This window comes from Acomys russatus, chromosome 24, assembly GCF_903995435.1.
Source record: "Acomys russatus chromosome 24, mAcoRus1.1, whole genome shotgun sequence".
Classification (NCBI taxonomy): Eukaryota; Metazoa; Chordata; class Mammalia; order Rodentia; family Muridae; genus Acomys; species Acomys russatus.
The window spans coordinates 58557458-58573800 of record NC_067160.1 but is presented as its reverse complement, the minus strand read 5'-3'; the positions used below and the strand labels follow the sequence as shown (position 1 = coordinate 58573800).

The 16343-nt window shown below is 50.8% G+C and overlaps 2 protein-coding genes across 12 annotated transcripts; one reads left to right on the top strand and one right to left on the bottom strand.

Annotated features, from left to right (window-relative positions):
• Nucleotides 1-973: 973 nt before the first annotated feature.
• On the bottom strand, nucleotides 974-8235 carry Pmpca (peptidase, mitochondrial processing subunit alpha). Of its 2 annotated transcripts, XM_051166559.1 has the most exons (13): nucleotides 8154-8235; nucleotides 7315-7517; nucleotides 6677-6756; nucleotides 6399-6481; nucleotides 5792-5886; nucleotides 4983-5083; nucleotides 4283-4546; nucleotides 3953-4045; nucleotides 3749-3867; nucleotides 3548-3638; nucleotides 3357-3419; nucleotides 2688-2832; nucleotides 974-1272 (listed from the first exon to the last, which is right to left on the bottom strand). In XM_051166559.1, the coding sequence occupies exons 1-13, from the start codon at nucleotides 8219-8221 to the stop codon at nucleotides 1103-1105; spliced, it is 1575 nt and encodes a 524-aa protein (XP_051022516.1). In that variant the 5' UTR covers nucleotides 8222-8235; the 3' UTR covers nucleotides 974-1102. The 2 variants fall into 2 exon arrangements, with proteins under 2 accessions (XP_051022516.1, XP_051022517.1); XM_051166560.1 differs by lacking the exons at nucleotides 7315-7517; nucleotides 8154-8235 and having other exon boundaries at nucleotides 5792-5884; nucleotides 6677-6732.
• A 109-nt stretch (nucleotides 8236-8344) lies between these two features.
• Nucleotides 8345-15687, top strand: Entr1 (endosome associated trafficking regulator 1). Of its 10 annotated transcripts, none has more exons than XR_007832906.1 (10): nucleotides 8351-8450; nucleotides 8534-8683; nucleotides 9047-9115; nucleotides 10169-10284; nucleotides 10525-10935; nucleotides 12086-12159; nucleotides 12568-12689; nucleotides 13037-13099; nucleotides 13383-13522; nucleotides 14914-15687. XR_007832906.1 is itself a non-coding variant. In XM_051166465.1 (10 exons), exons 1-10 carry the CDS (start codon nucleotides 8381-8383, stop codon nucleotides 15008-15010), a joined length of 1302 nt encoding a protein of 433 aa, XP_051022422.1. In that variant the 5' UTR covers nucleotides 8351-8380; the 3' UTR covers nucleotides 15011-15687. The 10 variants fall into 10 exon arrangements, 8 of the variants coding, with proteins under 8 accessions (XP_051022424.1, XP_051022423.1, XP_051022428.1 ...); XR_007832905.1 differs by having other exon boundaries at nucleotides 12532-12689; XM_051166465.1 differs by having other exon boundaries at nucleotides 12568-12679.
• Nucleotides 15688-16343: the final 656 nt, after the last annotated feature.

Below are 16343 nucleotides of genomic sequence, written 5' to 3'. Positions count from 1 at the left end.
TTCCTCCAGACAGGCTGCCCCAGACCTTATGCTCCTGCCCTAACTCCTGGCTTGAGTAACGTTTAGTGCCTCCCCCCCCCCCCCTTCTTTCTTTTTTAAATTTTGTTTCAAGACAGGGTTTCTCTGTATCCCTGGCTATCCTGGACCTCACTCTGTAGAGCAGGCCCACCTCTGCCTCCGTGTGCTGGGGCTAAAGGAGTTCACCACCAGTGCTCGGCGGTTCAGTGCTCCTTTGCACACCATCTCTAGGACCTTTGAAAAGACAGGTAATCCTGGGACATCCCAGTGTAGGCTGAGAGCCCGAGTGTAAAGACCTGGGGGTGGGGGAGAGTGCAGTGGTGACCATTTCCATTTCCACAGCCTTTTTACATTTAGACAGGGCATTTCCGTTGGAAAGTTAACATTTAAACTACTGTAAATGAAGTGGGAAACTAGAAACATGGCTTTGTAAATAACTGAACAACAACTAGCACAGTGACTCAGAGACTCATGCGTGGAAGCACAGTAATTGAGGCCAAGGCAATATGACTACTCAGAGTCCCAAGCTAGCTAGGGCTAAAATGCTCTCAAAAAACAAAGAGGTGGGAGAGGGGGACTGTGAAATACATTTGTCTTGTTAAAAAACTTAGCTTTAATAATGAGTAGGCTAGATGTGGTGGCACACACCTATAATCCCAGGATTTGGGAGCCAGAGGCAGGAGGGTGTCTGTGGGCCACAGTAGCATGACGGCGTGTGCCTGTAATCCTAACCTGGAAAGGCTTGTGAGCCGATTGCAAGTGTGTTTTCTCCCTTGGAGCCATGGAGCCTCTGATCTGACTTCAAGCCTGCGCCTGATTCCCCAGCCTTCCTTGCTCCAGAATCTCTAGTGACCAGACAGTGCCTGCTGCAGTAGGCACTCAGTAAAACACCCTTGCTAGATGAAGAACAAGCCACTTGTGTTTGAGAGACACACAAGTCGGTGGCAACAGTAACTTTCATTCAAGTTTTCAGTTTCACTGTTGGCACTGTTTTCAACGCTAGCCATCCTTACACAGTGTCCACACCAACAGTAGCATGCACAGACGCACTCGGCAGCCTGTCTTCGAGGGTCCTAGAGGGACTCTACCGGAAGAGCCGATATGTCCTGGGCAGGCGCCCATCTCTGCTGGACAGCGCTGCCTGGATGTGCTCGTAGGTGGGTAGGTCAGTCAGATCACCCAGGGCGGCCACAGCAGGCTTCCCAAGCAGCATCTTGGAAGCAACCCTCTTGATGTCTTCTGGCTTCACGTTCCCTACATCAGAGAGTAAGAGGCAGTGAGGGCAACAGCCCAGTTTCCATCTCCATCCAAGTGTACTCCTCAGGGCCGAGGAGCCCTGATCTACCACTGCGGGGTGGGGGCTGCTGAGGATTCAGGCTCAGCTGCAGATGGACTGACCAAAGATGGATCAGAGCAACAAAGGACAGTGTCAGTTTCCATTCAGTGGCAACTCCAGTGGCTTAAAATTATTTTCAAGTTAAATGTAGTGGTATGTCTGTAATCCCAGCACTTGGGAAGCAGAGGCAGGAGGATCAGGATTGACACCAGCTAGGGTAACAACAGACTCTGCCTCAAATCCCCTCAACAATAGCAGCAAAAAACTATTTTTAAGCACATGAGGGCAGCCAGGCAGGGTCATGGACACTCAAGATCTGGAGTTTGAGGCTAGTCTAAGCTGTGGGCCAGTCTGTGAGACTTAGAACAACCCAGCTGTGGACGGCATGGCCACCTCATCAGGAGTCTCATGTTTAGACAGAGTGAGCTGTCATAAGTTCACTTTATTTTCTAGTCATTAGGAAAAAAAATCCAGCCAGGCGAGGTGACACACACCTTTAATCCCAGCACTCAGAAGGCAGATGCAGGCAGATTGCTGTGATTTCGAGGCCGGCCCAGTCTACAAAGCGAGTCCAGGACAGCCAAGATAACACAGAGAAACCTTGTCTCAAAAAAACAAACAAACAAAACAAAACAACAAACAGAAAAAAAAAAATCCAGACTCCTTCCTTCCCCCAGTGCTGCTCGTCCTTCATGGCGGCCACGCAGGCACAGCCACCCACAGCCTGGCCTTTAGAAGGAGCCCCAGAAATCCATCCACTAGAACCACAAGGTCCGCTCATTTTCTAGAGATGAGGCACTCATGAGGGCAGGACTCCAACCCCAGGCAGGCAACTTGTCTTCAGAAGACAGGTGACAGTACCCACACTGCCCTCACCTACACTTCTGTTTTTGTTTTGGGGTTTTTCGAGACAGGGTTTCTCTTTGTAACCTTGGCTGTCCTGGACTCACTTTGTAGATCAGGCTGGCCTTGAACTCACAGGAATCCACCTGTCTCTGCCTCCCAAGTGCTGGGATTAAAGGCGTGCGCCACCACACCCGGCTCCACCTAGAGGTTCTATTCCAAGCTTCACACCCAATTCCAGAAGATTGAGCACCAGCCATTAGACACACTCCCAAGCCACAGGCTAGAGCTTCACACAAGCTACCTTATCCCAGCACAGTGACACTGCTCCACCCCCAGCACCACCAAGGCAGAGGCACCTAGCTGGTATTAACATGGAGCTGGGAAAGGACTACTGGGCTTGTGGTGTGCAGACAGCAGGGGACCATCTACCTATCTGCTCCAGGGCAGTCTCAAAATGGGACCAACCCAGCCTTTTGCATATACTCACGAATGAGTGTGCAGAGCTCGTGGGGCAGCTTTCTTGAATGTGTAGCCAGCACCTGCCGCCCCACATCCTCAAAGATCACAGGCCTGGACTCCAGGTTCATCATGAGCATGGACATCAGCTGTGTCTTGGCCCGCTCTAGTTCCACCTAACAACCGAACACCACCAATCACCTAAACTGGCAGAGGGGCAGACTCCAACAGTAAGAGGGCCCAAAGATGAGCAGCGTGGAGGGGCTGTCCCAGTGTGGTTTCCAGTCAGGCACACCTCCCAGGCACAGAACTGCACTGGAAAGGCCTTTATCATGTGGCCAATCTCTGCTGCCTGCCTGAATGGCAGGAGAGCACGTGCACCAGGAAGCCATACCTGCTTGCACAAGAAACCAGAGGACGGCACACGCCTGTGACCCCAGCACTTGGGAGGCAGACGCAGGCGGCTGGTCTACAGAGCAAGTTCCCGACTGCCGGGGTTACACAGAAAAACCCTGACTCAAAAAAATCAATCAACCAACAAAAATGTGGGTTTCAACATAAAATGGAGCCATGAAAGACCTAGAAAAAACCCTGTGTCGTTCATTTTGTACAATGCTGCTTTAGCTTATGGCCATTCTATAGGAACCACAGAGAGTGGAAATGACCTGGGGCAGTACTGGGGAGGTGCTTCAAGCCTTACCAAATCCACCGTTCTGCCCATCAAGATAAACTCCTTTGTGATGATTTCTACCATTTCTCGAACCTAAAAAGAGGATGAGATGAGGGTGTGAGCTCAAGTGCTAGCCGGCTGACCCCTCAAGCTTACCCCCTCCCCTGCCATCCCACCCAGAGCTTTGGTCCTCTGGAGTGAGAGGTAAGGGCTGCCCTCACTTGTCTTGGGTCTGCGCTGGCGTGAATACACAGGAGGCCTGTGTCTTCATAGCTATGGTGGTAGGAGGTTGCATTGTACATCCAGTGGTGCCTGTGAGGGGACACACAGTGTGGTGAAGGCAACAGGATAGCTGGAAGGTGTCAGCACAGTCCGTGTCCTCAGCAGCCGAAGGACAACAGCACCCAGCCAGCAGAACCCACCGGTTGAGCACATTGAGATAGAGCCTGGAGAACATGCCCTTGCCAGGCCCTCCAGCCGAGAAGGAGCCCCCTCCTCCCATCATCATGTTCAGCACAGCAAAGGGGATGAAGTCATCCTCCTATGGAACACAGAGGCACACCAGTCAGTCTGTCAGCCACAGTGGCTTGGCCCCACTGGCACCACAGACCTATACCTGCACTCACCAGGAAGGAGCAGCTCTCCAGGCCCACCATGATGTGTGTGAGCTCTGGAATTGGGGTTGGGCCAAGGCTGACATTGGACATGTCTCTTTCCACCTGTAACCAACCAGACATGTGTCAATAAAGCTCGCAAATTTTACTAAGAAAACAGCCACACTCAACCAGACATCAGGTGACCTCAGCCCTGTCAACTCTTGTCTTGAACAAGGGATATGCTCACACTGTCACAGTGCTGGACTGTACACTAAGGAGAAGCATAAAGGCATTCATCAGAGCACATCCCAGAGAATCCATGTTCTAAGACACAGCCCTGAGGGCTCCCAGCTGAGTTACCTTGATGATCCCCCCAGTGTACTGTGCCACTGATCTGTCAACATCCACAGCCCCAGTAGCTCCCCAGGCAGGCTGAGCTCCCAGGAGGTACTTTCTGGCACATTCCACTAGGTGCTCATGCTCCACACCCACTCCAGCAAGCACCATGCGGTCAGGAGTGTAGTAGTTCCTCAGGTAGGAATGCAGCACGTCTCGATCGATCTTTGCTATGTTTTCTGCAGGGCAAAACCGGTGCAGGCCCACTGTGTTCTCCCTAAAAGCAGCCTGAGGCAGGCAGAAAGGAAACACACTCAAGTGAAAAAGAAAACATCAGGTCCCCGAAGGCAGGACTTCCCAACATGACCTATAACATCTGTGACAAAAAGGCTGGGCATTAGCTCCAGTTTGGCTCCATGTTTGTGTTTACAGACGTGGTAAACACTACCTTAGAGAGAAATTTAGGATAACAGATAGGAGTGGTAAAGACTGTGATACCCTCAGTGGGAACAGCTACCACTGCAGACGTGGCAGGCCCATGCAGCTATTGAGGAGTGGCACATGTCTGTGGAAGCCGAGGCAGGGAGATCATGAGTTCAAGACCAATCCTGACCCAACTAGCAACTGCCTCATAAGCAAACAACCAAGAAGCTAAGCCTGGTTTGTAAACCTCGCCACCTGCCAAGCCAACAGCAGGGAGGGCACATGGGGGTTCCTATCTTACTTCATGAATCATCTCAGTGAGCAGTGGCTCTGGGTCAGGCCTCATGTTCAGGTCCTCGAGCTCAAACTGGACAGCCATCCTCGTCATCTCAATTTCTTCATCTGCAAGAATCCAGAAAGGGGTTTGGTCTGAACCCAAAGGGAAGAAAGCACTTACCCTGAGGCTGACCCTGGCCAGGTGCTACAGTCACCTCCTAAGGAAAGCCCTCGAGCACCTGTGGATGAAAGGGAGGCTGCCAGGTGAACCTTAAGGACCCGACCACTGGTCTTGTTTTGTTCTGCAGCCCCTGGGCTTGCTCCAAGCTCAGATGCCTCACTTGTTGTCTGTTCCAAAACACACCTGTGAGGACACAAGGTGGATGCGATAGCATTTAGGAAACAGACACCAACTGAGTCAGGGCTCCTTTCTTTAGCTGAGCAGAGAGCAGCTGGGAGGGACCAGCTGTTGTTCCCTCCTGGATCCTCCTAATAGGAATCCAAGTCTCACCATTCGCAGGGCCAGGGAATAATGGAGACCATGCAAGGGAAACTTCTGCAGACACAGCATTGCGTGTTTACACACAGGATGAGGGACATTTCTGAATAGAATTTATTGCGTGGGTGTAGGTCACCCCAACAAGAATTTTAGTAAACCCTTTAAGGTTTTTTAAACATGAAAGTACGAAACAAAAGGTACCATCCTAAGGGTTTGTTTAAGCACTGGCCTTCCCTCCAATCTCTGGCACATGAGTTCCCAGCTCCAACAGTGCCCTGCCTCATACTGACAGCCCTTCCAACGCTCCTCCTGACCACCCAGTCACAGAGCCACACCTGTCAGGCAGGGGTGCAGAACCACATCAGCCAGCAGGCCCACCACAGTGTCCAAGCCTTTGCTGTCAGCAGACACAGCATACATGGTGGTGTCTCTGGAAGAAAAAAGGCCACAATAGCAGGTGCGAGGTTTACACCAGAGGACAGCTCAAGGCTTGAGGTTCTACATGCCAGCGAAGGCTCCACCACGGCCTCTTCCTTGGGTGTGAAGGTCTTACAGGAGCCACGACTGCCCACAGTGAGGCTTCCCATACAATACTATGGAAGCGGATGGAGCTGGTCCTCCCTCTATCCACAGACCAAGTCTTTACTCCAGATTCCCAAGCCTGGCTAAATAACCTGGCTGGTCCAAATATAGACTGGTTTCATGAGGAAACACGGCCAGCTTCAGAGAGCTGACAGGGGCCTGCTGTCTAACTGGGCATCCCTCACAAGTCAAGCCCTGGACAATTAGACGTTCATGGGATGTCAAGAAGGAAACGAGTACGGTATGCTTTCTGTCCCCAGCACTCCATCAGACACGCTGTTCATCTTACAGCCTGATTCCAGGGACCCCAAAAGACTATGACCAAGGACAAATAGGACAGTTCCACACGACACAAAATACCTTGAGGTCTGGCAGTCACAGATACCGCCATGCTTTTCCAGCGTAAGGAGGATTTCATCTTTGCTGCCAAATCGAGCAGTAGACTATAAAAATAATAAAGCTTCAGTAAGTAACCCAAAACCCAAAAAACAGTAAGTTTACTTTTGCTTTCAAACACACAAAATTATCTTCTAAGTCTTTTGTGAGCATCAACTTCATAAATGAGTCATTAACTAATAATACAAGTTCTTACAAAAGAAAACTCAGAAAGTTGTAAAAATTACAAACTAGACACTGACCGAAAATGACAATTTTTCCAAAAAATGAGCAATTCCACTAAGGTATTTCGCTTCATATCGTGATCCTGAATTAATAAGAACTAGTAACAAGAAGAAAATTGACAAGTTAAGCCAGATATTCAAAACATTTAGTCAACAGAAAGCTTCCCAAACCATGGTTTTACCTTGGCCAGTCATTAGGGCAATAGACACATTTGTCCTTCTTGGTGATGGTCTTACAGACACAAACAAGTTAATGGGTTCTGGGTTTGTTGTGTGTGTGTGTTTTCGTTCGAAACAGGGTTTCTCTGTGTAGCTTTGGCTGTCCTGACCTTGTTTTGTAGACCAGGCTGGCCTCAAACTCATAGCGATCTGCCTGCCTCTGCCTCCCAAGTGCTGGGATTACAGGCCTGTGGCACTACACCTGGCCTTACAAGTTAATATTTATAGAATCCTAGCTGGGGGTAACTTCCAGAACTACAAAAAAGTAAAATGGGGGAGGGGCACACCTTACAAACCATCTCCAAATATGGCCACCGTTCACATTTTGGACAAGGTTTCACACTTAACACGCTTCCCCTGTGAGTAGCCTATGATGGACATGCTAATTACAACTATCAAATTGGAGGGCCCACCTTCAACATGCCAGTAGAACTTACTTCCTACGGTACAGAATTGTCCAAACTTATTTTGAGATGCCACACGAAGCCCATTGTCCAGAGTGGTCACTTTGGTTTCAAACTTCTCCTGTCCATCAACTGTAGCAAAAATAGGCTTGGGCACTCCAGGTAAGGGAGACGACAGGGGGATGTTGGGGTACGCAGCACCACTGCTGAACCGTCTGTGAGCAGGAGGTCCAAACCTACAGCAGAGCAACCAGCCAGTTAGAGCGGTGCTGGGTCACAGGCACCTGTGTTGACCACTCAGGTGTGCAGGAGAAGGCAACAGGGAAATCTTCAGAAGAATTTACTCCCTGGGCCTCAACATAATGTGTAAGAGTGCTGGAGATGCAGGTTCTGCCATAGGATCTCAGGTAGCCTGGGTCAAGTCTTTGGATCGTTTTAAACAGAAAAATAATGACTTATTCTTATGCGTTTGAGTGTTTACCTGCACGGACATAACGTGCATCACGGGAATGCCTCGTGGCCATGGAGGTCAGAAGAGGGCGTTGGATCCCCTTCGGGAATCCCACGTTGGAAGTCGTGTTAGGAATGATTGTAAGCCTCCACGTGGGTGGGTACCCAAACCCAGGTTAAGCAACCACTGCGCCCATTCTGGACAGCAGGGTATGTGAGAAACCAGTTCTTGCACATAAGGCTCTAGGCCAGCCCTATCAAGGCCCCAGCCGGCTGACTCTGGCGACCCCTCCAACCCGGTCCCAGTGCCGGGCTCGTTCTCCAGGCCCAACACGCCTGTGCTCTACGCCAGGGTCCATTCTCCTCTTCCAGGTCCCAGGGGTGCTTACTCCTCCCAGTACCCCTTCTTCGCCTCGGCTCACCTGGGCCGCGAGCACAGAGCCGCAGAGCCCCGAAGAAGTCGCGCAGCCGCCCACACCGCCGTCGCCATCGCGCCGCCGCGCCGCCGCGCTTCTGCGGTCACTTCCGCTTCCGGCCCCGCCCCGCCCCGCGGCGTTCGGCGCTGGCTTCCTGCCGGCCCCGCCAGAGAAGGCAGAGGCTGGCGGTGGTGCGGTGGGCCATGGGGCTGCGGCCGGGCTAGGGCTCGGCGATGTCGGGTTTCGCGCGGCGGCCGGGCGCGACCCCACTATCGCGGACGCGAAGCCTCGTGGTTCCCGACGGTGAGCGGTGCGCGGCCGGGGCCGGGCCGGGGGGCGCGGGCGGCGGCGGCCCGCGGTGAAGCCGCTTTCGTTGTCGCTTACAGCTCCTGCGTTCTATGAGCGCCGGTCTTGTCTCCCCCAGCTAGACTGTGAGCGCTCCCATGGCGGGGACCTGCACCCCCATCTCTTCGGCTTTCGGCCGACGTTTATGTGCTATGTGCCCAGCCCGGTGCTGGCTTCCGTAGGAGACACAGGTGAGAGTCGGGGCGCTGGCCGCAGTGCGGAGCTGGGCAGCAGGGGGAGCCCTCCCCACAGCCCCCCCCCCCGCCCCAAGGCAGGAAAGTCAGTGTCCGGTGGAGCTCGGAGACCGCTTCAGCCCACCCGATTGGGAGAGGCGAGGGGCTGGACCTAGCGGGTCTATGTTCCACCCACAGCTGCTCCGTGAGCGCTCCGGAGTGTGTAGTTTACCGCGTCCAGCCTCGGAAGACATCCTCCTACTCCCAGACCAGGGTCTGTCAGTGGGAGTCAGGCGGCCTGTAGTCTTCACCTCCCCTAACAGATGCTGCAGTCGTTAAGACTTGCTGTGATCACGGTGAGCTGACAATGTCTCTTTGCAGATTTTGGCTATGGAAAGGAGAAATGTACTAAGCAAGGTCCGTCGGGAGCCCATGAGACACGCTTTGGAGGTAGAGAAGCTCAGTGTTTCTTCTTTTCCCCCTAGTCAGACAAGGTACCAGGCAGTTTTCTGGCCATAGGCTTTCAGAACGACAGGGCTTAAGGGGTGTATCTGGAGCCCAAAAAGAGCAGTGCAGATAGAAACCCAACGATTGGGTGTGAGGGTAAAATAAGATGTCAGAGGTGCCTGGGAAGTGGAAAGTATCCTCCAAGGGTCCTGCAGAGCCAGCAAGACACAAGTCACAGAAACCCACTTTACTCACGCTGGCACATGCAAGAGACCTACAGAAGCAACTGAGTGTGTGTGGTAGGTGTGGAGGAGGCTGGTCAGCTAGGGTATGTAGAGAGAAGGTCAGAGAAATGGATGACATGGGACAGTTCCTGGCACTGTGGCATCTCTAGAGCTTTAAAGCCCATATAGGAGCAGCCTTCAGCCCACACTACGTGTGTGGAGTGAAGTCAGCACCGGGAGCCTGGGCATGTGACTCAAGAGACTAATTGCCTGAGTATGTGCAGATCCCTGACCTTGGTCTTTCACACAGCGTTTTCTTGTTTGTTTGTGTTTTAAAACTGACAAGTGGTGTGGCACACACCTGTAATCCCAGCACCCAGGGAGGCAGAGGCAGGCGGATCTCTGAGTTCGAGGCCAGCCTGGTCTACAGAGTGAGTCCAGGACAGCCAAGGCTACACAGAGAGACCCTGCCTAGAAAGACAAACAAAAAAGTGGCGGGGCCGGGCGTGGTGTTGTACGCCTTTAATTCCAGCACTCGGGAGGCAGAGGCAGGTGGATCGATGTGAGTTCAAGGCCACCCTGGTCTACAAAATGAGTCCAGGATGGCCAAGGCTACACAGAGAAACCCTGTCTCGGAAAAAAAAAAAAAAAAGTGGCAAGGGTTGTTGTCTGGGGGAAGCCGGAGGGTGAGAGCCTGCCAGAGCAGGCCTGTTCCCCAGCCTCCTTGGCCAGCTTTCTTGTTCTGTAGTATTCTTGGAGTCACAGTTGAAATGTGATGGTCGCACACGATGGTGGACCCTCTAACAGTCTTTGTGGTGTCCATTAATTTCAGGTGACAAACTTGAAGACCTTGAAGAAGCCAATCCATTCTCCTTCAAAGAGTTTCTGAAAACCAAGAACCTCAGCCTGTCAAAAGAAGACACAACCAACAGTCGGATTTACCCGAAGGTACATCTGGGACGCTGTCAGTGGTTGCCTTAGGACGTCTCTTCTAACATACATCTTTGGAGACAGACATTTGAGTGTGGGGAACAAAGCAGAACAGATGTGGCTGCTGATGGAGAGACTGGGTGGAGCAGCTACATGGCCCCTTTTGGGAGATGAGATGGGCCCTCTCTGTACAAGCTGAGCATAGAGAAGGCTGAACATTGGCTTTCAGGTCCCAGTGTTTATCTCTACTGTTTCTAGGAAGCTTCAAGGCACCCACTGGGATTAGACCACAGCTCCCCTGCCTCCCAGCCAGTGGGGTATGGCCTGGAATATCAGCAGCCATTTTTTGAAGACCCAACAAGAGCCAGCAACCTAGAGGAGGAGGAAGAAGAAGATGGATGGAATAGAGCCTATCTGCCGTCCGCTGTGGAACAGACTCATTCCTCTAGAGCCACGGAGACTACATCACCCTGTGGCACCTACCTTTCTTTTTTTTCCAACACATCAGAGCTGGCAGGTCCTGAGTCTTTGCCTCCATGGACGCTGAGTGACACTGACTCAAGGGTCTCCCCAGCATCTCCCGCTGGGAATCCCAATGTAGACTTTGCAGCTCACGAAGAGTCCTTGGGGGACAGACACCTGCGGACACTGCAGATAAGTTATGAAGCAGTAAGTGAGGGCTGTGCGGCACCCAACACAGCTGGGCAGTGTTCTAGAGAAAAGCTGCAGTCACCCACTTCCTGGGTGGCCTGGGCTCAAGGCCAACAACAAGAGAGTTGGCCATACAGTATCTTGCTGTAGTAGTTCCCTGTGGAGGGACGTGGAGATATAGCTAAGTGGTAGTGTTTTTCTACCTTGGCATGTCCTAGGTTAGACCTTCAATGCTGAAAAATAAGAATGAAAGTGGAATTTCTTTTTCTTTCTTTTTTTCTTTCCTTTTTTTTTTTTTAAGATTTATTTATTTATTAAGTATACAGTATTTTACCTGCATATACACCTGCAGGCCAGAAGAAGGCACTAGGTCTCATTGTAGATGGTTGTGAGCCACCATGTGGTTGCTGGAAATTGAACTCAGGCCTTTTGGAAAAGCAGCCCGTGCTCTTAACCTCTGAGTCGTTTCTCCAGCCCGAACATGGAATTTCTTGATGAGAACTTTACCCTGGGTTGGTTTTTGTTGTGCAGTTAGTATAGCAGGCTGTAAGCTCACAGGCGGGCAGGCGTAAACTAGAATGAGTAGATAGCCCGCTGGAAGTGTTGGCTTAGAGTCATCCTGCTGAATGTCCTGCATGAAGGAAGGTTTTAAAACTATAGTCACCTAGAAACATTCAAGTGTGGTGTTGCCCTAGGTCATCTCTGTTAAGGGCTGGAGAGTTTAAATTCCAGAGCTGGGTACGGAACTGCACAACTGCCATCCCAGCACTTGGAATGACTTGAAAGGTGAAGGCAGGAGGCATAAGAGTTCAAGGCCATCCTTGGCTATATAGGAACAAGTTAGAGCACAGCCTAGGCTACCAGAGATGCTGCCTCAAAAAGACGTTTCAAGAGCCTGGGCATGGTGGTGCACGCCTTTAATCACAGTACTTTGGGAGGATCACTGTGAGTTTGAGGCCAGCCTGGTCTACAAAGCAAGTCCAAAGCTACACAAAGAAACCCTGCCTCAAAAAATTAGAAAGTGGGCTGTGTCTCTACACCTCTGGCCCTGCCTCAAGTGCATAAGGTTCCACCTCCAGACTGACAGAATATTCCAGAGTAGAAGGATGCTCCACTTGTGAGGTAGACATACTGGGTGTCTAATGATTTTTTTTTTCCCCCTCTACAGCTGAAAGATGAAAATTCTAAGCTCAGAAGAAAGCTAAATGAGGTTCAGAGCGTCTCTGAAACTCAAACAGAAATGTATGTAAACTTACAGTTAGGCATTACCTTTAAGACCTCTTCCACCATTAGGCATCACCTTTAAGACCTCCTCCACTGTTCAGGGAGCTGGGTTCCAAGGGATGAGGGCCATAGCTGCTTGTCATCCGCAAGCCTAAAGCAGCAAACACGTTTTTCTTGTATTCTGATTTAGTCTTTTTAAGACACAAGTCAGCTGAACTTTGTCTTGGTTGGCAAAGCTTGGGAAAATGGTGCTGTGCCTTCCACTGGGAGCAACTATGGCTGGAGGTCCTTGTCACCTTATGACTGCCTGTGGCAGCTGCTCCAGCCATGGGTTCTAGTGGGTTCCACCAGTTAATCAGGCTAAAGTGCTGTTGGAAGCATTCTTGACAGGCCTAGAAAACTCAACTCAGTGTTTCCTTTACTGAGGGTGAGGACGCTCGAGCGGAAGTTGGAAGAGAAGATGATCAAGGAGGAGAGTGACTTCCACAACCTGGAGTCAGTGATCCAGCAAGTTGAACAGAACCTCGAACTGATGACCGTACGGAGGGGTTCTGCTCTGGGGTAGCGGGCAGTGGGCAGGAATCTGCTGAGACAGAGCGCTTGTCACTGTCGCCAGAGTCCACAGCTGGACTCTGAGGTCAGCACAGGGCTCTCACCATGCTGAGTATGTGTTCTATGGTAGGCCAGCATGCCCTGATGCTGTGAATGGGTCCTCTCTCGGGGTCGGTGGTCCCTCGTGCTGTTGGTGAGCAGAGGCAGAGCCCAGGTCCTCAGGTGGACGTCCATAGGCAGAGAACCAGGAAGGAAGATTATAGCTCACTGCTGTCTGTGGAGCTAAGTGTCCTGTACTGACAGCCTTGGTGATGTATACTGTGTTTATTTTTTGGGGCCACAGAAGCGGGCTGTGAAAGCAGAAAATCATGTCATGAAGCTGAAACAGGAAGTAAGTTTGCTCCAGGTAAGTAGTGAGAAGGTTTAGCTGTTTGCTTATACGAGTTTAGGGAGAGGGAAAAAATGTGAGCCAGGCATAGTGATACTTGCTTATAACCCCAGCATTCAGGGCCTGAGACAAAAGGGTAGTCATAAACGTAAGGCCAGCCTGGGCTACGGGTGAGAAGAGCCTGTTCTGAGTAGGCCAGGGCCAGGCTCAGCCCCTTGTGCAAGTCTGTGCCTCTCCATTGTGACGCGCTGGTCTTCCACAGGACTGCAGTGTGGCGCTAACTGCTCACCCCTCTTCCTAGGCACAGCTCTCCAACTTCAAGCGAGAAAATGAAGCCCTGCGGTCGGGTCAGGGCGCCAGCCTTACAGTGGTGAAGCAGAACACCGACGTGGCCTTGCAGAACCTCCATGTTGTCATGAACAGTGCACATGCATCCATAAAGTGAGTCCCTGGATGGTCTGGCTACCAAACATTCTAGCTATATAGTCTAACTAGACCAGAAAGGGAAATGGTGCTAGGTAGTCTGGCTAACCTGTTAGGTCACACAGGATTATTTTGTTTTTGAAATGGGCTCACCCTATAGTTCTGACTGGCCTGGAACTCACAGAGATCCTTCAGCCTCTGCCCTGAAGTGCTAGGATTAAAGGTGTACACCACCACACCTGGCTTATTTTTGTTGTTGTTCTTGGTTTGGTTTTTCGACACAGGGTCTCTCTGTGTAGCCTTGGCTGTCCTAGACTCACTTTGTAGACCAGGCTGGTCTCAAACTCACAGCGATCCACCTGCCAAGTGCTGGGATTAAAGGCATGCACACCACTGCCTGGCTCTGGCTTGTTTTTTGAGTTTTTTTATTTTTAAAGATATATTTCTTGTGTATACAATGTTCTGCGTGCAGGGGTGAAGGTCAGAAGAGGGCACCAGATCTTTTTATATGTGATTGCCAGGAATTGGAACTCTGGGATCTTTGGAAGAGCAGCCAGTGCTCTTAACCTCTAGCCATCTCTCTAGCCCCATTTTCTGAGGTTTTTTTGTTTGTTTTGTTTTTTGTTTTTAGACAAAGTCTCACTGTGTAGAGCCGGGAGGGGGAGTTTTGAGACAAGGTTTCTCTATGTAGCCCTGGCTGTCCTAGACTTGCTTTGTGGACCAGGCCGGCCTTGAATTCACAGAGATCCGCCTGCCTCTGCCTCTGCCTCTCTTGAGTGCTGGGATTACAGGCATGTGCCGCTGTGCCCCGCAGGACTTTTATTTTTTAACCTGTCCCAGAGAACCTTCTCACTAGGAGATGAGGATGATACCATGACTTAATCCAGCTCCTTCACCTGTAGACATGGCAGCTCTAAAGAAGGGGGTGACATGACTTCCCCTTTATCCAGAAGACTGCCACTGCCACAGTCAGCATACTGTGCTCTCGTCAGTTGATGATAGCATCAAACATTCACCAAGGCTGCACCCTGGTCAAATGTACTTAATTCATCTGACTTACTGCACATGAAAGCATAGTTCTCATGACTAGGGATATGGCGTGCAGTGTACTCATTGAGAGTACTGCACCACCAGCTTGGCCTAAGCAAAGAATGAAATTCAGAAAATCAGTATCCGTTTCCAATGAACTTGTCGTGCTTCCAACCCACCATCTCTGTCTGCCCTCCCTAAACTCTGCTGTGGGGCAGCTGCTCAGTGCACAAGCACATGGGCCTGAGGACAGCCACACAAAGTCCAGTGTGCCAAACCTTGTTGATCCCAGGAGTTTTCTCTCTCTCCCTCTCCTTTAGATCTCTCTCTGGCTACTTTTGCACAGTTGCAGTAATGGTCCTGGTATCTGTGTGTTTCAGGCAGCTGGTGTCTGGAGCAGAGACACTGAACCTTGTTGCTGAAATCCTTAAGTCTATCGACAGAATTACTGAAGTTAAGGATGAGACGGACTCTTGAGAAGCACTGGCTGCCACCAGTTCCCACCACCTCTGCATGGATGTCACCTCCCATCTTCCAAACGTGCTCTTAACTATGCAGCCTTCACCAAAGCATTTCACAGCCTCGGTGGCATTGCTGGCCACCTGAGTACAGAGCTCCTTCCCACCAGCTGCACCGAACAGATATACGCAGTCGTTTGGGGAAAGTCACTGATTTACTGGAAAACAATTTTATAAAATCCAGCAATTTTTAGAAATCACTAAAGTTGAAACAGCACTTTTGTAAGATGTTTGTTCCACTGTCCTCTCACATTTAGCAGTAGGATAAGCTCGGGCTTAGCCTCAACGTTAAGTTGAACACTAAGTTGAACCAATGTGGAAGTGAGCCGCCTGCACAGGGATTCACACTGTCCTGCAGTGCCCCACTAGCTGATGGTTGACATGTGCCCTTCACAGGGTGGCTCCTGCAGTCAGCAGCCTCACCTGAGGCAGCACCACTTGGTAGATGCTGCTGTCCTCCCAGCAGGACCATAGGACCAAGGTCACAGATGTTCCATGTTGCAAAGCTTTATAAACTCACTGCTGTGAGCCGTCAGCTTTGGAAAGCCATTTGGCACTGTCAGTTTTGATGTATGTTAGATGTCGGTGTGCCTTTTGCACAGTGCAGTTCATGGAGTTTAATGTGCACACCCTGTGTCAACACGCTGTGCTGTGCTGTGCTGTGCTGAGGGGTGGGGGTTTGGGAGCCATTTTCCTTTTGGTATTTGTTTTTGTTTTTGTTTTCCTTTTTCCCCTCCTGTTGAGATCAACAATGGCTTTCTTGTCTAAATAAATCCTGAAGATGATTTGTATTGCTTTGTCATTCTGGCTTTGTCAGAGATTCATGCTTGAGCACCACCTGCTTCTTTAACCTCAAGGAATTCTTAGTACTGGCTTATCAGACCCAAGGTTCTTGACCCTTGGAGTCAGGCAGATCACAAAAATCACTGCATTGTCCATATGCTGAGTGAGCTACTCACTAGCCGCACACTAGCTGCACATTATGACACTGGGTGGATGGAAGCCTAGCATCAGATCTCCAGACAAGGCCCTTTAACTCAGCTATGAGGGCACAGCTTTCTAGAAGCCATGGTGTAGCATCCCCATCCCCACTGTTGGCGTCACTGACTCATAAAGAGACCAAGGAACAAGTTGGACATGTAAGGAGACAAAGCTTAGTGTTCCTGCCCACAGGGCTTGAGGCCCTCGGCCTGCCTCCAGCACTACCAACGAGTGGGATGAGAGCTGCACAGCTGTTTGTATACTATTCTCTCAATTTGTGAACTGTTAAAAGTCTTACAAGAACCACAGGG